Source organism: Mytilus galloprovincialis, chromosome 5, assembly GCF_965363235.1.
Source record: "Mytilus galloprovincialis chromosome 5, xbMytGall1.hap1.1, whole genome shotgun sequence".
Taxonomy (NCBI): Eukaryota; Metazoa; Mollusca; class Bivalvia; order Mytilida; family Mytilidae; genus Mytilus; species Mytilus galloprovincialis.
In genome coordinates this window covers 89,858,065-89,884,434 of record NC_134842.1, presented here as the reverse complement: position 1 = coordinate 89,884,434, position 26,370 = coordinate 89,858,065, and the positions used below count along the sequence as shown (strand labels likewise).

At 33.1% G+C, this 26,370-nt stretch overlaps 1 protein-coding gene and 2 long non-coding RNA genes across 4 annotated transcripts; 1 reads left to right on the top strand and 2 right to left on the bottom strand.

Moving 5' to 3' along the window:
* Window positions 1–935: 935 nt before the first annotated feature.
* LOC143076658 (uncharacterized) lies at window positions 936–10,078 on the top strand. Its single transcript, XR_012978739.1, has 5 exons — window positions 936–1,309; window positions 2,348–2,551; window positions 4,730–4,933; window positions 7,112–7,315; window positions 9,494–10,078. It is a non-coding gene; the product is annotated as an uncharacterized LOC143076658 (long non-coding RNA).
* Window positions 10,079–12,754: 2,676 nt separating this feature from the next.
* LOC143076656 (uncharacterized) lies at window positions 12,755–18,423 on the bottom strand. The gene is made up of 2 exons (XR_012978738.1): window positions 18,210–18,423; window positions 12,755–13,477 (listed from the first exon to the last, which is right to left on the bottom strand). It is a non-coding gene; the product is annotated as an uncharacterized LOC143076656 (long non-coding RNA).
* Window positions 18,424–22,569: 4,146 nt separating this feature from the next.
* LOC143076655 (uncharacterized) lies at window positions 22,570–26,370 on the bottom strand. Of its 2 annotated transcripts, none has more exons than XM_076252498.1 (2): window positions 26,218–26,370; window positions 22,570–24,222 (listed from the first exon to the last, which is right to left on the bottom strand). In XM_076252498.1, the coding sequence occupies exon 2, from the start codon at window positions 24,098–24,100 to the stop codon at window positions 22,673–22,675; it is 1,428 nt and encodes a 475-aa protein (XP_076108613.1). In that variant the 5' UTR covers window positions 24,101–24,222; window positions 26,218–26,370; the 3' UTR covers window positions 22,570–22,672. The 2 variants fall into 2 exon arrangements, with proteins under 2 accessions (XP_076108613.1, XP_076108614.1); XM_076252499.1 differs by lacking the exon at window positions 26,218–26,370 and adding an exon at window positions 26,060–26,133.

The window sequence follows — 26,370 nt, the reverse complement described above, 5'->3', positions numbered from 1 at the left end:
TAAATTCACACATGTGTATATACATTGTATTAAGAAGGCAAAGCGGATAAAGTTTATCAAGAGGAATCATGGTAGGTTAATATATTTTATGGAATATATATATTTAAAAAATGCCCTTGAAAAATATTAAATATCTTTGAAACAGTTGTTTTCGTATATGGTGGTGATTGTTCGTTGGCTGGTTGACATCTAGTTGGAACTATATATTTATCCACAATAGGATCAACATATAATGGGTGATGTGAATATTTTAACAACATCTTCAGTAAAATAGTTATATTGCTATGCATGTAGATCTCAGTAAAATGAAACCTTCCCTTGAAATACGTACGTACATTGTCATTAAACCACATTCACATGCATTTTTCTGATATGGCAAAATACATTTTTCTTTTGCATCTGAAACCTGAAATACATCTCAACCTGGAAGTGGATGCACCAATGATGCAGGCATTATTATTATTTGCAGGCCACCACCACTTTGATCTCGAATATTGGAACTCTTAAATTGTCCATTACAAAAGAGTTCTGAGTGCATGTCAATAGACTAACAAGGGGATATGGGGTTTCATCAAAATAAGATTTATATGTCATTTATTTTAAATCATGTGAATTTAATATCATTTTTATCCAAGACAGATAGCTCAGTCTACGTCTGTTGTAGTACGAGATTACTCTGATGTCCAACGGCTGTTTTGACAGATAAGCTGGGACCGTTGGACAACATATCTTGTCTGTCTAAACAGCCGGTGAATAGCAGATTAATTTCAGACAAGACTGACTATATCTGTTGAAACAATGATCGGGAATGACAATGGTTCAAATGAGTACTGTTGTGATAGTAGTCCTCTAATGAAAGATTTTATATTTTATATCTTCTAGAACAGGTCTTCATAGGTAAAACGAAATCCATTTCGAATAATCTGCGTTTGATAACTGGAATAGGATCCCAGTTAGGGCAACCAGTCCGGTACCCATGAATGTAGTTCTTAAAAAAAATATATAACTTTTGTTATAAATTGTGTAGTGTTATTATTTCACTAGTTCTGTAACTGAATGTAGATTTATTTGAAAGGGCAGGCTTTCTAGTTTGAATTTCTGTAAAAATTTTGATTGATTTAAATGTAATCTGGCGTCAGTACATAGAGTAAATTGCCTAAATTCTAGCCTTTATTCTTTCCCGGAAGTAGACAGACTGACCCTGTTGTCAATAAAAACAAAATTTTGCAACGGAATGCCGGTCATGAAGCACTGAGATTGCACTTAGACACTTCTAAATGAATGCCTAACATGAACCTGAAATCCCAAGGTGGCTATCAAAATTATTTATTGAACAGGACCCTATGTATTTACAATGATTTTCAATGCGTTCCAATGGGGCAATTAATTGGGTCCCCGTTCCTGTCAGAGAGCATGTTTTGAACATTTCAATCTGCAATTGTAAGCTCATTTTTGAAGTTTCATGGATGAAATTTGGCTACAGGCTTCAAAATTCAATAAGGAAAATAATGGTGTAATTATTTTTAAAATTTGAATTAAACTTTTTAAATTAAATTGAAATTTAAATTTATGAAATTTAAAAAAGTTTGTTTTTCAATTTAAAGTTTAAAAGGGGGTCACAGAAAGGTCATAGTTGTCTGTAGTATGTATTCCTACACTTGTAAGTTAAAATGGAGGGATTTTTGAAAAATATCAGCAAATAGTATTAGAAAAAGCCACAGGGAAAGAAATAATAAATGTGTTATATGGCATCAGGGGACAGTGCCAGATGGAAAATATGGGCTTATTTCTTTCTAATATCTTAATTCTGGGACCTGGAAACAGAAAAGAATCCCATAGTTTCAGTTTTAGGTTTTTAATAAGTTTTTGATAAATTGTGGCTATTAAATAAATCATTTAAGTGCCACGGTTCAGTTATGAAAGTTGAGTGCGAATCCAGCTCACATTTATTTAGAGCCGCATCACACACATAGCCAGCCACATATTATTGTGTAAACTCAGAAACACTTGCCAGGGGCTCTCTAATTTTACATTTTTTTGAAGTTATTTAAGTGGTAGGGCTATAATATAGCTTATAAAAGCAATTTAAACTGAATGTACAACAATTTTAGACTCCCTTTTAAAGATTTTGATGGTCCTTAAAAGGACCATATATTTTATCTGTATCTATTTCAGCAGTAGATGAATGGAGCTATATCTTCCTTGGTTTTGGAACTTTTGGAGATCAGCTTCTGGTTAAGGAAACACTAAGTGCTCTTTTAATAGTTTCACTGTTTGAATTTCATTTTCATTAATGCATTTTTAAAAGTTCCTGCATTATTAACTTGTCTTTTTTATCTATATTCAGGTTGGTGAACTTGGACTAAAGTACATGGATCTCAGCCACCAACAGTTTCAATGTCAAAGAAAACACACATATGAACTAGTGGGACATTCAGACCAGTTAAAAGTACAACAACGCACAGTAGCATTAAGCGGTCAGGAAGATCAAGTATTTCCCTCCACATCTGTTAAACTATAGGAGGTGCTGTTTGACTGGTTTTAGCTACAAGTGAGAACTTCTCTGCATCTAGCCTCTTATATTGTATTTTAAATGAACTTAGCAGACTATTTGAAGACTTTGTCTCATATTTTATACCATTGTTAGGGAGCTACCATTTGATTTTTATGGGTGGGCTATGATGAAATTTGAAAAAAATAGGCAGGAGAGGATTTTTGAGTAAAAAAAAAGGCAGGATGAGACACTTGCAAAAAAAAAAGTCAGGACGACAATTTTGGTAAAAAAAAAGTCAGGATAACTAAAAAAAAAAAGGCAGGACCGAACAGAGTGAAAAATAAAAATGCAGGACAGAGATTACAGCTAAAAAAAAAATGCAGGACAACATTTTTCATCCTAGCCCCCCCATAAAAATCAAATGGTAGCTCCCTTATGGGGTATGCTTGTTTTGCATATGTAATTCTTTAAAACAGAAGATATTTTAATTTTAATTGAAAAAAATAATATTTTTAATTTATTTTTAAACAAATTTTGGTTTCAACTAGATTTCCATACAAAGAATGAATTTATCTACCTTCTGCAATTTACAGAATGTAAATATCTCTGGAAATAAAAAAAGTTTTGCTGATTTTTAGCATATTTTCTTCATGAATTTAAGATTTCTTGGATCAATTTTCTGGTATTTGAGATGTTATAGATAAGGATCTATAATTCTGTAACTGTTGGATCATTTTTTTTGAAACTTTGCACAATAAGTACTGAGATGTATATCTTTATTTTAAAAGTGCAGTTTTAAGTCTGGGGAAAAAAATAAAGTCTGACAGGAATAGGATCCCAGTTAGGGCAACCAGTCCGGTACCCATGAATGTAGTTCTTAAAAAAAATATATAACTTTTGTTATAAATTGTGTAGTGTTATTATTTCACTAGTTCTGTAACTGAATGTAGATTTATTTGAAAGGGCAGGCTTTCTAGTTTGAATTTCTGTAAAAATTTTGATTGATTTAAATGTAATCTGGCGTCAGTACATAGAGTAAATTGCCTAAATTCTAGCCTTTATTCTTTCCCGGAAGTAGACAGACTGACCCTGTTGTCAATAAAAACAAAATTTTGCAACGGAATGCCGGTCATGAAGCACTGAGATTGCACTTAGACACTTCTAAATGAATGCCTAACATGAACCTGAAATCCCAAGGTGGCTATCAAAATTATTTATTGAACAGGACCCTATGTATTTACAATGATTTTCAATGCGTTCCAATGGGGCAATTAATTGGGTCCCCGTTCCTGTCAGAGAGCATGTTTTGAACATTTCAATCTGCAATTGTAAGCTCATTTTTGAAGTTTCATGGATGAAATTTGGCTACAGGCTTCAAAATTCAATAAGGAAAATAATGGTGTAATTATTTTTAAAATTTGAATTAAACTTTTTAAATTAAATTGAAATTTAAATTTATGAAATTTAAAAAAGTTTGTTTTTCAATTTAAAGTTTAAAAGGGGGTCACAGAAAGGTCATAGTTGTCTGTAGTATGTATTCCTACACTTGTAAGTTAAAATGGAGGGATTTTTGAAAAATATCAGCAAATAGTATTAGAAAAAGCCACAGGGAAAGAAATAATAAATGTGTTATATGGCATCAGGGGACAGTGCCAGATGGAAAATATGGGCTTATTTCTTTCTAATATCTTAATTCTGGGACCTGGAAACAGAAAAGAATCCCATAGTTTCAGTTTTAGGTTTTTAATAAGTTTTTGATAAATTGTGGCTATTAAATAAATCATTTAAGTGCCACGGTTCAGTTATGAAAGTTGAGTGCGAATCCAGCTCACATTTATTTAGAGCCGCATCACACACATAGCCAGCCACATATTATTGTGTAAACTCAGAAACACTTGCCAGGGGCTCTCTAATTTTACATTTTTTTGAAGTTATTTAAGTGGTAGGGCTATAATATAGCTTATAAAAGCAATTTAAACTGAATGTACAACAATTTTAGACTCCCTTTTAAAGATTTTGATGGTCCTTAAAAGGACCATATATTTTATCTGTATCTATTTCAGCAGTAGATGAATGGAGCTATATCTTCCTTGGTTTTGGAACTTTTGGAGATCAGCTTCTGGTTAAGGAAACACTAAGTGCTCTTTTAATAGTTTCACTGTTTGAATTTCATTTTCATTAATGCATTTTTAAAAGTTCCTGCATTATTAACTTGTCTTTTTTATCTATATTCAGGTTGGTGAACTTGGACTAAAGTACATGGATCTCAGCCACCAACAGTTTCAATGTCAAAGAAAACACACATATGAACTAGTGGGACATTCAGACCAGTTAAAAGTACAACAACGCACAGTAGCATTAAGCGGTCAGGAAGATCAAGTATTTCCCTCCACATCTGTTAAACTATAGGAGGTGCTGTTTGACTGGTTTTAGCTACAAGTGAGAACTTCTCTGCATCTAGCCTCTTATATTGTATTTTAAATGAACTTAGCAGACTATTTGAAGACTTTGTCTCATATTTTATACCATTGTTAGGGAGCTACCATTTGATTTTTATGGGTGGGCTATGATGAAATTTGAAAAAAATAGGCAGGAGAGGATTTTTGAGTAAAAAAAAAGGCAGGATGAGACACTTGCAAAAAAAAAAGTCAGGACGACAATTTTGGTAAAAAAAAAGTCAGGATAACTAAAAAAAAAAAGGCAGGACCGAACAGAGTGAAAAATAAAAATGCAGGACAGAGATTACAGCTAAAAAAAAAATGCAGGACAACATTTTTCATCCTAGCCCCCCCATAAAAATCAAATGGTAGCTCCCTTATGGGGTATGCTTGTTTTGCATATGTAATTCTTTAAAACAGAAGATATTTTAATTTTAATTGAAAAAAATAATATTTTTAATTTATTTTTAAACAAATTTTGGTTTCAACTAGATTTCCATACAAAGAATGAATTTATCTACCTTCTGCAATTTACAGAATGTAAATATCTCTGGAAATAAAAAAAGTTTTGCTGATTTTTAGCATATTTTCTTCATGAATTTAAGATTTCTTGGATCAATTTTCTGGTATTTGAGATGTTATAGATAAGGATCTATAATTCTGTAACTGTTGGATCATTTTTTTTGAAACTTTGCACAATAAGTACTGAGATGTATATCTTTATTTTAAAAGTGCAGTTTTAAGTCTGGGGAAAAAAATAAAGTCTGACAGGAATAGGATCCCAGTTAGGGCAACCAGTCCGGTACCCATGAATGTAGTTCTTAAAAAAAATATATAACTTTTGTTATAAATTGTGTAGTGTTATTATTTCACTAGTTCTGTAACTGAATGTAGATTTATTTGAAAGGGCAGGCTTTCTAGTTTGAATTTCTGTAAAAATTTTGATTGATTTAAATGTAATCTGGCGTCAGTACATAGAGTAAATTGCCTAAATTCTAGCCTTTATTCTTTCCCGGAAGTAGACAGACTGACCCTGTTGTCAATAAAAACAAAATTTTGCAACGGAATGCCGGTCATGAAGCACTGAGATTGCACTTAGACACTTCTAAATGAATGCCTAACATGAACCTGAAATCCCAAGGTGGCTATCAAAATTATTTATTGAACAGGACCCTATGTATTTACAATGATTTTCAATGCGTTCCAATGGGGCAATTAATTGGGTCCCCGTTCCTGTCAGAGAGCATGTTTTGAACATTTCAATCTGCAATTGTAAGCTCATTTTTGAAGTTTCATGGATGAAATTTGGCTACAGGCTTCAAAATTCAATAAGGAAAATAATGGTGTAATTATTTTTAAAATTTGAATTAAACTTTTTAAATTAAATTGAAATTTAAATTTATGAAATTTAAAAAAGTTTGTTTTTCAATTTAAAGTTTAAAAGGGGGTCACAGAAAGGTCATAGTTGTCTGTAGTATGTATTCCTACACTTGTAAGTTAAAATGGAGGGATTTTTGAAAAATATCAGCAAATAGTATTAGAAAAAGCCACAGGGAAAGAAATAATAAATGTGTTATATGGCATCAGGGGACAGTGCCAGATGGAAAATATGGGCTTATTTCTTTCTAATATCTTAATTCTGGGACCTGGAAACAGAAAAGAATCCCATAGTTTCAGTTTTAGGTTTTTAATAAGTTTTTGATAAATTGTGGCTATTAAATAAATCATTTAAGTGCCACGGTTCAGTTATGAAAGTTGAGTGCGAATCCAGCTCACATTTATTTAGAGCCGCATCACACACATAGCCAGCCACATATTATTGTGTAAACTCAGAAACACTTGCCAGGGGCTCTCTAATTTTACATTTTTTTGAAGTTATTTAAGTGGTAGGGCTATAATATAGCTTATAAAAGCAATTTAAACTGAATGTACAACAATTTTAGACTCCCTTTTAAAGATTTTGATGGTCCTTAAAAGGACCATATATTTTATCTGTATCTATTTCAGCAGTAGATGAATGGAGCTATATCTTCCTTGGTTTTGGAACTTTTGGAGATCAGCTTCTGGTTAAGGAAACACTAAGTGCTCTTTTAATAGTTTCACTGTTTGAATTTCATTTTCATTAATGCATTTTTAAAAGTTCCTGCATTATTAACTTGTCTTTTTTATCTATATTCAGGTTGGTGAACTTGGACTAAAGTACATGGATCTCAGCCACCAACAGTTTCAATGTCAAAGAAAACACACATATGAACTAGTGGGACATTCAGACCAGTTAAAAGTACAACAACGCACAGTAGCATTAAGCGGTCAGGAAGATCAAGTATTTCCCTCCACATCTGTTAAACTATAGGAGGTGCTGTTTGACTGGTTTTAGCTACAAGTGAGAACTTCTCTGCATCTAGCCTCTTATATTGTATTTTAAATGAACTTAGCAGACTATTTGAAGACTTTGTCTCATATTTTATACCATTGTTAGGGAGCTACCATTTGATTTTTATGGGTGGGCTATGATGAAATTTGAAAAAAATAGGCAGGAGAGGATTTTTGAGTAAAAAAAAAGGCAGGATGAGACACTTGCAAAAAAAAAAGTCAGGACGACAATTTTGGTAAAAAAAAAGTCAGGATAACTAAAAAAAAAAAGGCAGGACCGAACAGAGTGAAAAATAAAAATGCAGGACAGAGATTACAGCTAAAAAAAAAATGCAGGACAACATTTTTCATCCTAGCCCCCCCATAAAAATCAAATGGTAGCTCCCTTATGGGGTATGCTTGTTTTGCATATGTAATTCTTTAAAACAGAAGATATTTTAATTTTAATTGAAAAAAATAATATTTTTAATTTATTTTTAAACAAATTTTGGTTTCAACTAGATTTCCATACAAAGAATGAATTTATCTACCTTCTGCAATTTACAGAATGTAAATATCTCTGGAAATAAAAAAAGTTTTGCTGATTTTTAGCATATTTTCTTCATGAATTTAAGATTTCTTGGATCAATTTTCTGGTATTTGAGATGTTATAGATAAGGATCTATAATTCTGTAACTGTTGGATCATTTTTTTTGAAACTTTGCACAATAAGTACTGAGATGTATATCTTTATTTTAAAAGTGCAGTTTTAAGTCTGGGGAAAAAAATAAAGTCTGACAGGAATAGGATCCCAGTTAGGGCAACCAGTCCGGTACCCATGAATGTAGTTCTTAAAAAAAATATATAACTTTTGTTATAAATTGTGTAGTGTTATTATTTCACTAGTTCTGTAACTGAATGTAGATTTATTTGAAAGGGCAGGCTTTCTAGTTTGAATTTCTGTAAAAATTTTGATTGATTTAAATGTAATCTGGCGTCAGTACATAGAGTAAATTGCCTAAATTCTAGCCTTTATTCTTTCCCGGAAGTAGACAGACTGACCCTGTTGTCAATAAAAACAAAATTTTGCAACGGAATGCCGGTCATGAAGCACTGAGATTGCACTTAGACACTTCTAAATGAATGCCTAACATGAACCTGAAATCCCAAGGTGGCTATCAAAATTATTTATTGAACAGGACCCTATGTATTTACAATGATTTTCAATGCGTTCCAATGGGGCAATTAATTGGGTCCCCGTTCCTGTCAGAGAGCATGTTTTGAACATTTCAATCTGCAATTGTAAGCTCATTTTTGAAGTTTCATGGATGAAATTTGGCTACAGGCTTCAAAATTCAATAAGGAAAATAATGGTGTAATTATTTTTAAAATTTGAATTAAACTTTTTAAATTAAATTGAAATTTAAATTTATGAAATTTAAAAAAGTTTGTTTTTCAATTTAAAGTTTAAAAGGGGGTCACAGAAAGGTCATAGTTGTCTGTAGTATGTATTCCTACACTTGTAAGTTAAAATGGAGGGATTTTTGAAAAATATCAGCAAATAGTATTAGAAAAAGCCACAGGGAAAGAAATAATAAATGTGTTATATGGCATCAGGGGACAGTGCCAGATGGAAAATATGGGCTTATTTCTTTCTAATATCTTAATTCTGGGACCTGGAAACAGAAAAGAATCCCATAGTTTCAGTTTTAGGTTTTTAATAAGTTTTTGATAAATTGTGGCTATTAAATAAATCATTTAAGTGCCACGGTTCAGTTATGAAAGTTGAGTGCGAATCCAGCTCACATTTATTTAGAGCCGCATCACACACATAGCCAGCCACATATTATTGTGTAAACTCAGAAACACTTGCCAGGGGCTCTCTAATTTTACATTTTTTTGAAGTTATTTAAGTGGTAGGGCTATAATATAGCTTATAAAAGCAATTTAAACTGAATGTACAACAATTTTAGACTCCCTTTTAAAGATTTTGATGGTCCTTAAAAGGACCATATATTTTATCTGTATCTATTTCAGCAGTAGATGAATGGAGCTATATCTTCCTTGGTTTTGGAACTTTTGGAGATCAGCTTCTGGTTAAGGAAACACTAAGTGCTCTTTTAATAGTTTCACTGTTTGAATTTCATTTTCATTAATGCATTTTTAAAAGTTCCTGCATTATTAACTTGTCTTTTTTATCTATATTCAGGTTGGTGAACTTGGACTAAAGTACATGGATCTCAGCCACCAACAGTTTCAATGTCAAAGAAAACACACATATGAACTAGTGGGACATTCAGACCAGTTAAAAGTACAACAACGCACAGTAGCATTAAGCGGTCAGGAAGATCAAGTATTTCCCTCCACATCTGTTAAACTATAGGAGGTGCTGTTTGACTGGTTTTAGCTACAAGTGAGAACTTCTCTGCATCTAGCCTCTTATATTGTATTTTAAATGAACTTAGCAGACTATTTGAAGACTTTGTCTCATATTTTATACCATTGTTAGGGAGCTACCATTTGATTTTTATGGGTGGGCTATGATGAAATTTGAAAAAAATAGGCAGGAGAGGATTTTTGAGTAAAAAAAAAGGCAGGATGAGACACTTGCAAAAAAAAAAGTCAGGACGACAATTTTGGTAAAAAAAAAGTCAGGATAACTAAAAAAAAAAAGGCAGGACCGAACAGAGTGAAAAATAAAAATGCAGGACAGAGATTACAGCTAAAAAAAAAATGCAGGACAACATTTTTCATCCTAGCCCCCCCATAAAAATCAAATGGTAGCTCCCTTATGGGGTATGCTTGTTTTGCATATGTAATTCTTTAAAACAGAAGATATTTTAATTTTAATTGAAAAAAATAATATTTTTAATTTATTTTTAAACAAATTTTGGTTTCAACTAGATTTCCATACAAAGAATGAATTTATCTACCTTCTGCAATTTACAGAATGTAAATATCTCTGGAAATAAAAAAAGTTTTGCTGATTTTTAGCATATTTTCTTCATGAATTTAAGATTTCTTGGATCAATTTTCTGGTATTTGAGATGTTATAGATAAGGATCTATAATTCTGTAACTGTTGGATCATTTTTTTTGAAACTTTGCACAATAAGTACTGAGATGTATATCTTTATTTTAAAAGTGCAGTTTTAAGTCTGGGGAAAAAAATAAAGTCTGACAGGAATAGGATCCCAGTTAGGGCAACCAGTCCGGTACCCATGAATGTAGTTCTTAAAAAAAATATATAACTTTTGTTATAAATTGTGTAGTGTTATTATTTCACTAGTTCTGTAACTGAATGTAGATTTATTTGAAAGGGCAGGCTTTCTAGTTTGAATTTCTGTAAAAATTTTGATTGATTTAAATGTAATCTGGCGTCAGTACATAGAGTAAATTGCCTAAATTCTAGCCTTTATTCTTTCCCGGAAGTAGACAGACTGACCCTGTTGTCAATAAAAACAAAATTTTGCAACGGAATGCCGGTCATGAAGCACTGAGATTGCACTTAGACACTTCTAAATGAATGCCTAACATGAACCTGAAATCCCAAGGTGGCTATCAAAATTATTTATTGAACAGGACCCTATGTATTTACAATGATTTTCAATGCGTTCCAATGGGGCAATTAATTGGGTCCCCGTTCCAACTACTTATCCTATGCAAGGATCTGACACAAATTCATGTTGGCATCCCGATTTTGGACCTTTTATTAACAAATCAATGCGGAAGCAGTAATTATTTTTTTTATTGATAAGTTGATTTCTCCAAAACAGGAGCGGGCAAATCCAAAGAACTATTAATCAAATTGGAGTGGCCTAAGGTAGCACAATACATAGATTTTTTTACTTCCAATCTCCAACCTTTAAAATGCTGTTACTTTATTAAGACTGCATATAAATTAATAGAAGAGGTATATATAGATAGATAAAAGATTAAACTTTTATATGAATGCAAAATTGTGGTTATGCAATCATTATGTAATCAATTAGTATGCAGTTAATGGCAAAATTTTGGTCAGTTGACTTGAATGAATTTAGCTCTTTTATCTCTATAGCTATACAGGAAATTTCAACGAAATCTTAATCAACACAGCAGGAGCTACAAAAGGGTGTATAAAAGTATCCCTATCGTATTCCATTCTCTCATAAATCTCTAATTAGTGTAAATATCCTTACCACATGAAAGTAGATAATGATTGATTAGGTGTAAAATTTGATCTATACATTCTATCCAAAATCTGAGACACCCTTTTGTAGATAATGACTCTAGGAACAACATATAATAAAACCAACCCTCTCAGGATAACCATGAAGAAGCTAATTTCAATAGAAAGTGGAAATTTCTTGTAAAATTTTGTAGACACAGTTAACATTATAATTGATTACATAATTGTTGTATAATACTAGCATTGCATTGGTTTGAAAGAGTAATCTGTTAGCTATCCATAAATACCACTTTTAAAATTTTTCAAGCATTATAACGAAAGTTACAGCATTTTAAAACTGGGGAATTGGAGGTATAAAATCTTTGTATTGTGCTACCTTAAGGACTTGACACACCTCTATTTACGTGAATCTATCAGCGTAAAACTACTCGTATACACAATACGAGTATGTTCGTCATAATTCATGCAAATAGATTGCTGGGTGTGTTTTTTTTAAAACAATAAAAGGACATGATGGACAGCAACCAACGAAGACCACTGTATTAAAGGCTACTAACATGGGACAGGAACATATAGAATGTGGCGGGGTTAACCATGTTTGTGAGCGCTCAACCCTCCCCAAACGGGTGCAGTGATGTAGCAGCACAACATAAGGAAAAACTTCAAGCTGTAAAATTCTGTAGTTTGTGTGTATTGTGTGTTTTGGTAGTCTCTCATTAAATACTTAAACCCTTTCAACATATGAGGATTATGTCAGCTTCTTTTATCATGCATTGGACACTTTAAAATTAAAATACCGTGTAGACCTTGTGATGGCTGTAAGAACCCCCCCCCCTCCCCCTCCATCTCAAAACAATGTGACAATTTCAACGCAGATTCTTTATAATTTTCTTTCACCAATTTCTTACGGTACTTAGATGAATTTGGCTTTTTTTGTTTAAGTACGTTTTGATCATAAAGCTTTCCACAGTTTCGTCTCTTATACTTCCTCGGCTTTGAACGTTCCTGATGAAGGTAGATCCACAAAAAGCTCTTTCGGACGCATGAAACTTATAACGTGTTGTTTACCTTTTTTACAATTTTTAAATGGATCTTAAATAGTTATCGGTTGCATTTTATTTCCCTAAGTTATATGTAAAAAATTAAGTAACTGAGCTGACTTTTACGCATGGTTTGTGAAAAGTTAATGGAACGAAAAAAAACCTTAGCAGTTCTTGTATTCCTTCAATGAAAGATGAAAATGTCAGTGATAATTGGTGTCAGACGTAAACTGTGGAGGGTAAAAGGCATAAAGAAAACGAGATTTTTGAACATCAAGGAATCCTCTATCCTTTAAAATATAATTCTACAAGCTCAATACAAAGTTTATGCCGTCGTCGTCGAATCAACATCCACAGATCCTCCATTCTGTGACATTCGTAGCAAACGAGATAAAAAAAATAAACCACTCATTGACTTTCTAAAAAATATATTCAATGGCACACTATCATTGACGAGACAACTTTTTTACTTTTTGTTCTTCTTTGTCGTCGCGCTGTTGTAGAGAGCAGCTAATATGACTCCGCTAGTCATACCAACAAGTCCGCCAAATGCAGCACCATTTCCGGTATATGCAGCTACGCCTGCGCCGCAGGCGGATCCTAAAAGAGATAATTGATCTACACGAACTTGATTTCTGCTATGACGTATTCGATAACACCTGTCCCACACTCGATAGTCGTCTTGATTCTTCATTAAGGAATAAGTAAGAAGCGGCCCCACGACGAATCCTAAGGCAACTCCACCTGTACCCATCGTTGTCATTTTATCTTTTATATCGGGCCAGTTTCTAGTGTCTTTATTGACTGCCCCTGCAATAGGACCTACGATACAAGTTCCCATAATTCCAAACATCTGTGCAAATTTTGTTGATATGTGAATTCCTAGTTCTGTTCTCGTGTGTGGAATGTTTTCCATTTGTTTGTCGGTTAATTGTACACCACACATATTCTTAAACCATTCGGAACCCATATTGTCAAACTGTTCTCTGAAAAGCAAACAGAACGGAACACAATGTAATGACTCATTTTCGTCAAAGAATTTTAATTTATTTCAATATGACAACCAAAACTAATTCATATCGGAAAAATTGTGGACTTGTAGACTACAGTCAAGCAACAGAAAACGAGGTTTTTATCTTTAAATAAAAAAATAATTAATGTTGGTTAAAAACGTTCGATGCAAAAGTTGACAATATGATTGTATCTAGTAACATTTTGATTTTATCCAAATGCGTAGAATTGTGGCAAATTTTGTTTGCGATATGTATTATTTATTTATATCATTTTTAATACTAGATTCCAGTAGGTTTTAGCAACTTCCGTAATAATTTATCATGCAATCAACATGCTTTTGTACAAATAACAGGTACACGAATAAAGATTTAAAATAACAGGTACACGAATAAAGATTTAAAATAACAGGTACAAAAATAATGTTTTGCTCTATTTACACTTTTACAAATCTAGTCTCTGTTATCCCTCTTCCATATTGAACAAACGGTAATTTGAATAATCCTTTTGATGCAACAATTAATTTTGGTGTCCTCTTCGCGGTCCGCGTATAAACTTTGCATGTTAATTTCTTTAAAACAAAAACAAAAAAACAACAAAAAACCGAGACAACTACTTGGATTTAAACAACTAAACCTTTCAGTGCCGGATGTAAATTGCTAGATTAAAATAATAAATGTACATGGAAACGCAAAATTTATTTGTAGTCGATACGAAACAAGAGAATAGTTCGTTAAACTTCATTTTTCGTTCTGCTTCTAAAGCTCGTTGTGAATTTTCCGACAATGAACCTATAATGTATATAATCAGGGCCGTAACTAGGGTTCGAATTCAGGGGAGGCAGAGGTTTGGGGGCCGCCGAATGAGGCCCCTAAAAGAGGAGGTTGGGGGCGCAGCCCCCCCCCCCCCCACCCCGATTTTTTCTTCTCATTAAAATGGTTAAAAAAAAATGGAAAACAACACGTTTAACAAGTTATTGCGTCCGAAGCGCTTTTCTGGATTTACCTTCATCAGCACCCTTTTTCATTTGATTTCCTTACTTTAAGAAACATCAGTATTGCTTGAACCTGGAAGCATTTTTTTTGCAAAAACAAGCTGAGATTGCTGTTCGGGGTGAGCCAATGCTCCGTCTTGAAGGCCGTATGTTGACCTTTTATTATTAACATTAAATACATTGTGACCGCGGATGTTTTTCTCAATAAAATCTAGCTAAAATGACCCGTTTTCCTTCGATTTCCTTTCTTTAAGAAACATCAGTATTGGTGGATCCTGGAAGTTATTTTTATGCAAACAATTATTATTTGTATTTAAAAATCTTTTTGTTAGAAATCAAACTGGTAAGTTAAAACAAAACCATATAAAGCAGGATCATAGACGGCAAGATATATACTTTTTTTTTATCGAGGACCTTGAATTTCAATATTTTTGAAAGCTGAACAAACATGTATATAACTACAACCAGGGACTTTCTATACTGTATATATACTTAGTATAGAAAGTCCCTGCTACAACGAATGGGAGTGTTTAACTACTAAGGCATTGACCTTAATGTTCTCGTACGATCAGGAAACGTTAAAAAAATTATCCAACTGCTGATTCAGCTGGTAACGAATTTCCGATATTATTAAAGATTCACAATACAAAGGAAACTTCCTATGCTTAATTGAGTCCCTAAATAAATGTGAACAGTTATGTTTTATTCAAAATTAGCGAAAAGCAAAGTTTAATATGTGTTCTCGTACGAATTCAATACTGAATAACAGACGGACTTCCACACGAACAAAAAACAAACAAACAAAGTGCACCACTTATTGCGGACCTGTTTTTGTATTGTTATGAGTCACAATTTATGACAAAAATAAGCAAAGACCCATCGAAACAACATCGGATAAACAAATTTAATAATACTTTTAGATATTTGGATGATATTTTGGCTCTCAATAATGACGACTTCAGTATGTATATTAATGAAATTTATCCTGTTGAACTTACTTTAAATAAAGCTAATACTAACAATGACCACTGCCCTTTTCTCGATCTTGATATCTATATCACTAATGGAAAGCTGAATACTAAAATTTATGATAAAAGGGATGATTTTTCATTTCCTATCGTTAATTATCCGTTTTTAGATGGTGACGTTCCCTTGTCACCATCTTACGGTGTTTATATATCTCAACTTGTACGATTCGCTCGTGTATGTAACAATGTTTTAGATTTTAACGAGAGAAATTTATGTATTACTGAAAAATTATTACACCAGGGTTTTCGATATCACAAACTAGTCAAAACATTTACTAAATTTTATCATCGGTATAAAGACATCATTCGTAAATATAGCTCAACATGCAGACTTCTAATACGTTCAGGTATTTCACATCCAATTTTTTATGGTAATATTCTTTATAAAGCACAAAGGTGTCAGTATTCACCTCAGAAACATTACAAAACCTATGAATAGACTTATTAAGAAGGGATATAATTACGATACTGTTGTCAAGTCATTAAAGATTGCATATTTTGGCGTTAATATTGAGTCACTGATAAGGTCTTTGCATCGGAACTAAACACATTATTTTTTAAAAACAGTTGTTGGCATGACACGGGTTATGTTTTTCTCATATATGTTATGATGGTATGATACTAAACCCCTAACGGGAAGGATTGTGCCTGATGTTCATATGATGAAATCATAATCTTTCAGTCAGTTTAATTGAAGTCTGGAGCTGGCATGTCAGTTAACTGCTAGTAGTCTGTTGTTATTTATGTATTATTGTCATTTTGTTTATTTTCTTTGGTTACATCTTCTGACATCAGACTCGGATTTCTCTTGAACTGAATTTTAATGTGCGTATTGTTATGCGTTTACTTTACTACATTGATTAGAGGTATAGGGGGAGGGTTGAGATCTCACAAACATGTTTAACCCCGCCGCATTTTTGCGCCTGTCCCAAGTCAGGAGCCTCTGGCCTTTGTTAGTCTTGTATTATTTTAATTTTAGTTTCTTGTGTACAATTTGGAAATTAGTATGGCGTTCATTATCACTGGACTAGTATATATTTGTTTAGGGGCCAGCTGAAGGACGCCTCCGGGTGCGGGAATTTCTCGCTACATTGAAGACCTGTTGGTGACCCTCTGCTGTTGTTTTTTATTTGGTCGGGTTGTTGTCTCTTTGACACATTCCCCATTTCCATTCTCAATTTTAAATACTGAAACGTTTCACTATCGATCAAAAATCCGGAAAATGACATATATCACGTATCATGATAACACTGTTAAAACTGTAAACTTGTGTTGTTTATACTATAAATTCAAATTCTTCGTGGACATATTGTCAAAATTTCTTTTTATTACTTAAAAAAAAAAAAAATTGTGTAGAAAATTCAGGGGAGGCAGTTGCCTCCCCTGCCTCATAGGTAGTTACGGCCCTGATAATATGTATTTTTTTGTCAGTACATGATCATCGAACCAAGGTGTGCATGTGTGTTCTGCATGATTGCTCCAGGTCTGTGTATTGAGTTGTATTTAAAAATTTAATGCGTCTCGTAGTTCATGTAGTAGTGAGGTAGTAAACTGAATTCCTGTTTTTCTGACAATGCGTCTGTGAAAATATACAGAGTGCGTTAGATGTACCTAATATAAGTCAGGAATACTTTATTCACTTACCAACTGAATTGGTTCTTAATATATGCACGAAATCTTTCTAATCTCATTGTGGTTTTCTTTACTATTGCAGAATTTTTTGGCTGTGGCATATATAACGTATGTCCAGCGGGAAATATGAATTTCGAAACGAGTTTAACTCAATTATTTACAAAGGCGGATCAAGGGGGGGGGGGGGGTGGAAATTTGGTTGATTATATAGGGAATCACTGAAGCATGACTGGAGCGCCCCCCCCCCCCCCCCTTAGGAAAAGTTCTGGATCCGCCACTGATTTACCAGCTGTTGTTTGCCTAGTAAGGACAGCGTTTTAACTTAAGCAGGACACACGTGGCCTAAAAAAGACTGCAGTGTTGTAATTTTACTAGTGTTATATAGCCTTCGTTGCACTTTTCCAAAACATATGTAAATGTCCGTAATCCAAAATGGGATATATGATGCCTTAATATTCTTCACCTTTGGAATTCGTTATTTTAAAGCAACTTCTGTAAACATTAATGAAAAAAAAGATATACTTAAGTATTATAACAAACTGAATATTTCATTGGCAATTTGATTTTCGATAAGTATAATCGATCTGAATAGTGCATGAAATTCCTAATGCATGTGTGACGGATAAGATACTTTTAAACATGTTAAATATTAGTCTGTTTACTTTCAGTAGCTGGGCATTTTTTAGAACCCTCAGCCACAGTTTCATATAAATATATATTGCTATAGATTAAGACAAGAATATATCAGAAATATCATATATAGCTACCCCCCTCAAATTTAAATAAATATATCGTACCTTATAAAATAAAATCAATCGTCTTATAACAGTGCAAAGGAAACTACTCGCGATATGTATTTGACCCATTTAAAAAAAGAGAAAAATATTATCTTGTTGAATTGATTAAGGTCACTCACCTGGTGAAGATTTAAATGAGGAGATCAACAAAAACTTTGTATTCAAACATTATTGCAATCAATATTAATGGCACATGTGTCATATATACACACCTTTATGTTTTACAGAGACTAAAATACAAAAAATGATTACCTACCGTTACCGGTATTGGCCTCAATATTTTTTGCAGGTATATAAAAAAAGTTTAAATTTGTTCTATATTTTGACTAGATGTTTCCTCCCTTGTAAGATATAGATAAACCTATAATGTGTGATTATTATCCGCACTTGGAATTAAAACCGCTATAATTGTGTGGTAGCACAGCAAAATAAAACATTAAAATACCAAAATCGTCATACTCTGTATCTGTTCTCACACATAATCATTGTTCTTTATACTACACAAATAAGTTAAAAAAATCGGTATATTCTCAATTCCAAGTAAATCAAGCAATACGCTTTTTAAGAATTTAAAGATTTGATATATACACTCGTACACATATGTTTATATCAACTATATTTATTTACTACACCAAGCGAAACCGTTTTTCTGTTTTGAAAGAAATTGGAATTAACCACAAAATAAACATTCCTTGTCTGTCTTCAGTGGCGGATCCAGAATTTTTCATAAGTGGGGGCCCACTGACTGACATAAGAGGGGGCCCGCTCCAGTCACGCTTCAGTGATTCCCTATATAAGCAACCAAATTTTTTCCCAAAAAGGGGGGGGCGGGCCCCCTGCCCCCTCCCCCCCAAAAACTGCTTCTGGTCTTAGCCCATTTGAGTCGCCAATAATCAATCAATCAGTTTAGTCAGTCAGTACGTCAATTAATCAATCAATCAACGAACACACGTGTGGTGAAGGACACATAACTTTACTTAATACTTAGCCACTTCTCCTCTTTATTTTTGCCATATTGATATAGAAATTGAAATAGGGGGAAATCGGGGAAGCAATGGGATTGGTATATGAAAACATGGCATACATAGAAGAATGAAAATACGAATATTTATTGGATCCAAAGGGCCCGTTTCCGAGCATATAGTATTAATAATACAATAATACATGACTATTAATTCGCAGTTTGAATCCGAGAAAAAATGAATTTGAAATAGTCGGTGCCTTTCATTGTTAACTATGCGGTATACGTTTGGCTAATTGGTAAAAGCTGTAGAGTGGCCTATAGAGATTCGGTCTTAAGCGAATAGTTGTCTCAATGGCAAGTTCTCTTTTTTTGTATAGATCAAAGGGTGAAACACTTTTAAACTTTTTGTTGTTGCTAGTCGTGCAATTATTTTTTACACTACTGAGTCTTCACCTTAATTAAATACATCTCGTTCAAAAAGGCCATTTACATATTTTATAAGCTTTACACAAAATGTACTTTGTTTCAATCGTTATGCAAACAATAGTTAAATAAATGTTTTTGCGATGTTCTTATATTTTGCAAGGTTCTTTTTTAATACATTATTACTATGACATCCGATTATTGACCCTATATATATATATATTTTTACTGTGTGTATTGCTACAACTGTGTTTGATTTTTCTACATTGGCTAGATGTTTGGAGGGTTGAGATTACAAAAAAAAACAAAAAAAAAACACGTTTAACCACCGCCGCAGTTTTGCGCCTGTCCCAAGTGAACAGCCTCTGGCCTTTGTTAGTCTTGTATGATTTTTAGTTTTAGTTTATATATATTTTGGAGTTAAGGATGACGTCCTTTATCATTGAACAAGTACATATTTTTGTTAAGGTGCTAGCTGAAGCACGCCTTCGGGTGCGAATTTTCTCGCTGTATTGAAGACCCATTGGTGGCCTTCAGCTGTTTCTGCTCTTTGGTCGATTGGCTGTCTCTTTGACTCATTCCCATTTCCATTCTCTATTTCATATATACAAATTATATGAATATATGTACAAACTAGTATATATATATATGAATATTTATTGACAACCGCTAAATGTTTAAATTGTAATAAATGTCTGCCTATAGCTACATGTAAAATTCTAAACATTTATTCATCTCTGAAACGCTTAACCTTTTGTATTGTTATAACACTGTCCCAGGTTAGGGGAGGGTTGGGTCCCGCTAACATGTTTAACCCCGCCACATTATGTATGTATGCGCCTGTCCCGAGTCAGGAGCCTGTAGTTCAGTGGTTGTCGTTTGTTTTTCGTTCATTTTTTGTACATAAATAAGGCCGTTAGTTTTCACGTTTGAATTGTTTTACATTGTCATTTCGGGGCCTTTTATAGCTGACTATGCGATATGAGCTAAGCTCATCGTTGAAGGCCGTACGGTGATCTATAGTTGTTATTTTTTGTGTCATTTGGTCTCTTGTGGAGAGTTGTCTCATTTGGCAATCATGCCACATCTTTTTTTTATATCTTGATTCTTACCATATAAATCTCGTAGAAATATTTTTCAGTTTTGTGAAACGGAATTATATATTGCATTCATGGTAGCCATTTTCGTTTGTTTGTCCGTACTTTTTATCTGCATTTTAACTCCTCCTTACTTCATTGAAATTATAGAAAAACATGACAATAAAGGTGTTTAGAGGGTTGGTAATTGTAGTTCTCCTGATGTGGGATTTTCTCGCTTTAAAAAAAAATAAAAACTTTTGTGGCCTTGGGCTGTTGTCTGCTTTTCTGGTTGGGTTGTTGTCTTTTTGACCCATTCCCTGTTTCCATTCTCAATTTTATGGTAAAGGCACTGAATTAATATTGGAAACAAAGAGAATGATTATCAATAAAATATTCAAATGCACCAATTAGAGCGCATGATATGCCCTTATTGTTATTAAAAACAAATCAATTATTGCAAGACGAAAATGAAATATGATGGCTTGTTGTTTGGTCATTTATGAGGATAACCTGAGCCAAATCACATATGATTAACAAATTAAATTTGGAGATACAAAAAAAAAACTACCATACAGTACCGGGAAAAAGATTCATCGATTACTTGTTATCTGAAAAAAGACTGATTTATGCTTCTTACGGGTAGATATTTATTCCTTATATTCATTTATCACCCTCTTTACATACACAATATCGTAATTTTCTATGTGCACGGACACTTATTATTATGTATTAATATGTGAGGCAGATAGTATTTTAAAATATTTATTAACTTCAGCTAGAACCTATATCCGGCGTCGCTGCCATACGGTGTGTTAGAAAGTATTATAAAAGGTAAACCTATTCAACACTGTAATAAGATCATTGAATATTGTTTTTATTGGTATAAATATTGATCTTGTTATCAGTAAATTAAAAGCCAACTAAATATTATTAGTATATTATATACATATACATATACATGGATCTACAATCTGTCGATACCTGTAACTTGGCATTGCACAATGTCATGTTTTTCTCTGACTGTTTATGACGTCTTTACACTAAATCCATTAGATGTTGGATGTGTACGCTTTGGTAGTTTAGTCTTAGATGCATGATTTTTATTATTAGTTGTTAGTGACTTTGAACTAGCTGTCCGATAACTGCGAGTACTCTCAGATCTGTTCATTGTGTCTTTTTGTGTCGGGATGTATAAGTACCTGGCCACGTCCACTTGTATGTTTTGTCCATCTCACGAGTTAAGCCTTTTTCGACTGATTTTTATAGGTCGTTCTTATGTTGTACTGTTATACCACTGTCCCAGGTTAGGGGGAGGGTTGGGATCCCGCTAACATGTTTAACCCCGCCACATTATTTATGTATGTGCTTGTCCCAAGTCAGGAGCCTGTAATTCAGTGGTTGTCGTTTTTTTATGTGTTACATATTTGTTTTTCGTCCATTTTTTTTTACATAAATAAGGCCGTTAGTTTTCTTGTTTGAATTGTTTTACATTGTCTTATCGGGGCCTTTTATAGCTGACTATGCGGTATGGGCTTTGCTCATTGTTGAAGGCCGTACGGTGACCTGTAGTTGTTAATGTCTGTGTCATTTGGTCTTTTGTGGATAGTTGTCTCATTGGCAATCATACCACATCTTCTTTTTTTATAAATCAGAACAACAAAACTCATAATTACACGGACTCATATTATTAAACAATAATGTGTCTTCCTTAAAAAAAAAAAAAGGGAGAAGGTTTGGTACCATTAAAACGTTTAATCCCGTTGCACCTGTCCTAAGTCAGGAATCTGATGTTCAGTGGTTGTCGTTTATTTATTTTAGATCAAAAGGGTTTTTCGTTTCTCGTTTTTATATAGAGTAGACCGTTGTTTTTCCCCGTTTAAATTTTAACACTAGTAATTTTCGGGGCCTTTTATAGCTTGCTGTTCGGTGTGAGCCAAGGCTCCGTGTTGAAGGTCGTACCTTAACCTATAATGGTTTACTTTTATAAAATGTTACTTGGATGGAGAGTTGTCTCATTGGCATTCATATCACATCTTCCTATATCTATATAATAAGGTATATATTGAGAGTAGTTGACTTTAATGATTGACCCTTTATTGGCCCCTTGAATCGAATTTTCCAATGCCTTCAACATGAGTGACACACTCAGCTATCGTTATTGAAATTATATAGTAACAAAATATTAGAATAAATATATAATACATGTAACAAAATGTTAAAACATTGCACAAGAAAAACGCTCACACAAAATTGTTACGGTGGCTTCGACGAAACTGTTGATTTTTCTTTTCCTATATGGTCACTATTTTTTATCATGGATTTGGACTTCTTGCGAGCAAAGCCATCATAAATGGTCGTGTCAATTATGTCTGTTCTTTCCATGGCTTTTTCAACCCATGTCCTATCACCCGCAGTAAGAGATGACCTAGAAGTCCATTTGTACGGATTTATACAATACGCCCCATTTAACATCCTATGTGTTACTTCATCGGGCTTATATGAAGACGGACCAAACTGGTCATCAGGCATATCTAAACTGACGTTCGATTGGGGTCGTCCTTCGGATGTTTCAGATTTTCCTGTCTGAGATGCTTTGGCAAGCATAATATTTCCTTTCGTATTCTTTCGTCCGTTTAGCGTTTCTACATCGTGTCGGGCAACGATTAAATCGATATCTTTTTGCCATGCTCCGTTTCGAATGACGTCCTCTTCAGAACTTACATCAACGGGTTTTTGTTGAAGATCTTCTAAGTAAGTTTTACTAAAATCTATTGAATATTTTTCTGACAAATGTTCAATTTCTATGATATCTTCTTTTGATTTTTTGGACTTATCATCATTTTCTTTCTCAAATTTTCTTTTTTGTGTCGAATGGTGACTCGTCCGATGTTCTTCCAAGCCTCTATCGCTTATTTCATGTGAACAAACTTTCAGTACCTCACACGATTCACTGTCTGACTTGCACTTAAATCTTTGTTTATCATCCAAATTTAATTGTTTTAAAGATCCATAAATAGGTTTCTTAGCCAAATTAGATTCGCTGTTCACTGTTCTTGACTCTGATGGACTAAGCATCGTCTGTGAACGACGGAAGTCCATGTATCTCCTCTCTGCATAACTACTTCGTCCGAAGAATCCTCCGCCATAGTGAACCACATTTTTTGCTGCTTTTAGGTAGCTTAATTTTGTTAGCGATGAAGTCACCTCTGGAAATTTATCGACAGATTTTAGTAAAGGTCGGTCTTTTGGAAAACTGTTCCTTTTGTCTAACTTTTGTTTTATCCTCAGCTGTTCATACAAATTGGTGCCTATTCGTAATGCGGAAGAATACTCCCTTTTTACGTTGCTTGTTTCATCTGAAACGGGCGACGCAAAAGCCTCTTTGACTCTTTGTTTGAGTCTGGGAAAGCTAATTCGTTTTTGAAGTTTTCCCTTGTTTTCGTCTTCGGCAGTGTTATTTTCGTTTAAATCAGCATCACTTAAAGATTCATTATTATCTTGTCCTTTTAAATTTCTTTGAACACCACGATTTCTATTTTGAAACGACCACAATGTCTGTCTTCTTTTGAGGTCATGATCACGTGGATTGTCGATCGTCTGCTTGAATACCTGCGTATGAGACCTAGTGAAATCTTCTCGGTTAATTATTGGGAGAATGTGCGGTGTTTTCACAGATTCCATAAGCTCATTTGCATTATCTGCTAATTAGATGTGTTAATGAAATCCCTCCCCAGGTAAACAGCTTATTTAAATAATCTGCTAATCAGATGTCAACGAAATCATACATCAGGTATACCAGCTGACTGAAAAAAAGAGAAATGGTGAAAATTTTAAATATTTTAAAGCTAACAATTTGCATTCATACTCGATTGAAATGTTTTAAACATTTGTCATTTCTATTTTTTTTTTGGTATAGGTTGCCATGCGGCATTTGTTTTTCTCATTGTTGGAGGCCGTATACGATGCCCTGAAATTGTTCAATTGTGATTTTGTTTTCTTCCTGGTGTATGCCACATTAAAAAGAACTGTTTGCTTTCATAACAAACATCAAATGTCCAGAATCTACACTGAAATTTACCCACAAAAGAATAATCGTGAATGATACATCATCGATAGAGATATCATTTAAACTGTTATGGATAAATATTTTGAAATAACGAATTTTGCATGGTTGAGCATGTTTGTAAAGTGGAACATTGATGTAAACAAATTGTACGAGTTAGTCCACCCCCCCCCCCCCCACAAAAAAAACCTCAAACAAAAACAACATTAATATGTGCATTTATAGTATTAGTCTTGCTGCTACAGCTAAGGGCACCAATCATCGTGTCATTTCTCGGTAGTGTTCTGGCATTCAAGTTTTAATAAAGTACATAACCTAAAAATCGATCTGGTGTAGCACAATTATGCACATTCAACATCAAACCGGCGAAAAATCGGGAAAATATTAAAAAATGAAATAAGTGTTTTGAAAATACATTTAGTCATGATGGCATATGTCCTCTGTATATGTTGATAGAAAATACTATATAATCTGTCACATTATTACAAGTTGTTACATGACGTCATTCAGTCTTATTTAAAGGATTACAAGTAAATGACAAAACAAACACTGATTTTTGGATATTGTTATATTTTGACGGTACTCGAATTTGAATATATGCATTTGAACCCTAGCTCCATTTGTTATACAAACACTTGATAAATATAATAAGCAATTGAAAATCATGCATTGTAATTACTTTATTTTCACTTAGTACATATATACCAACTTACTTACTACATTAGTAAATGTTTAAAAAATAAATATAAAACTATATTAATCCTTTGAAATAATATATTAAATGGTGTTTGATTAAAATGATATTTTAATATTGATATCTATATGTGACAACTGATATGTATACATAAATAAAAATCACACTGACTGTCTAGTAAATTAATAGTTTTCAGAATTTTGTACTTTCGACTGTTACTTTCAAGTTGGTCTTGTCTTGCAGTTGTGTTATATAGGTCCGACGGAGGAGAAAGAAGTACCACTTGTAAATATGTGGAGAATTAAGAAAATATCGACTCTTGCACCTAGGTTGAACCGTTCATTCCTGGTTTACTATTTGTTAAAAATGAAATAGCGTATATTCTCTCTGTCTATATATATGACTAGTTTTACAAACATAAAACATGAAAATAAAATGATTTATATAACTTTGACAAAGTAGAATTTTGAACATTTAGATAGTATAATAAACAGTAATAAAAAGACAGTATTGAATATGTCCAACATCACATACACAGACTTCGGGTATTTCATAGATTGTTAAGTATGCTTTTGGCCACGATTTAGAACGATTTTTGTTATTCCAGAACGGTTTGGATTGGGGTTACAGAAAAGAGAGTATACGAAAAAGAAATGAATACAGATTAGTGTAGAGAATAATGGAGTTTAAAGTATCAAGAACAACTGTGGAAAAGTAAAGAATTAGGTATTACAAAACTGATTTCAAACATGAATAATGTAAATATACAAAATAAAAAAATAATCACGTTACAGAAAAAAATTATGTAGATTATAGAATTAATTGATTAAGCGTTATTTTAAAAGATAAAGAAAAATGCCCTAAAAATTTGAAAAATACATACTTCCTGACATGGCACTGTATAGTTAAACCCGTGTTTCCTTATATTTTAAATATATAAACTGACTGAGCTTTGAGAAAAAAGTTAAGATTACATTGAAGCCCTGATGTAAGAAAGATTAAAAAAAATTAAAGTATCTTGAATACAAATAACAAGCTTACCATTAATTTGTATAAATTTATTCCGGAATAATGATATAACATTATACATGTATGAAACTTTGCAGTAATCCTCATTTGTGTATGTTTAAAACCATATGAAAATTTAAATTAACTTATAACCATATATGAGAATTTAAAGGGACAGTCTTATTT

Excerpts from the sequence above, each read along its gene's own strand:
- LOC143076655 (XM_076252498.1), bottom strand. The coding sequence starts at position 24,100 with ATGGAATCTGTGAAAACACCGCACATTCTCCCAATAATTAACCGAGAA.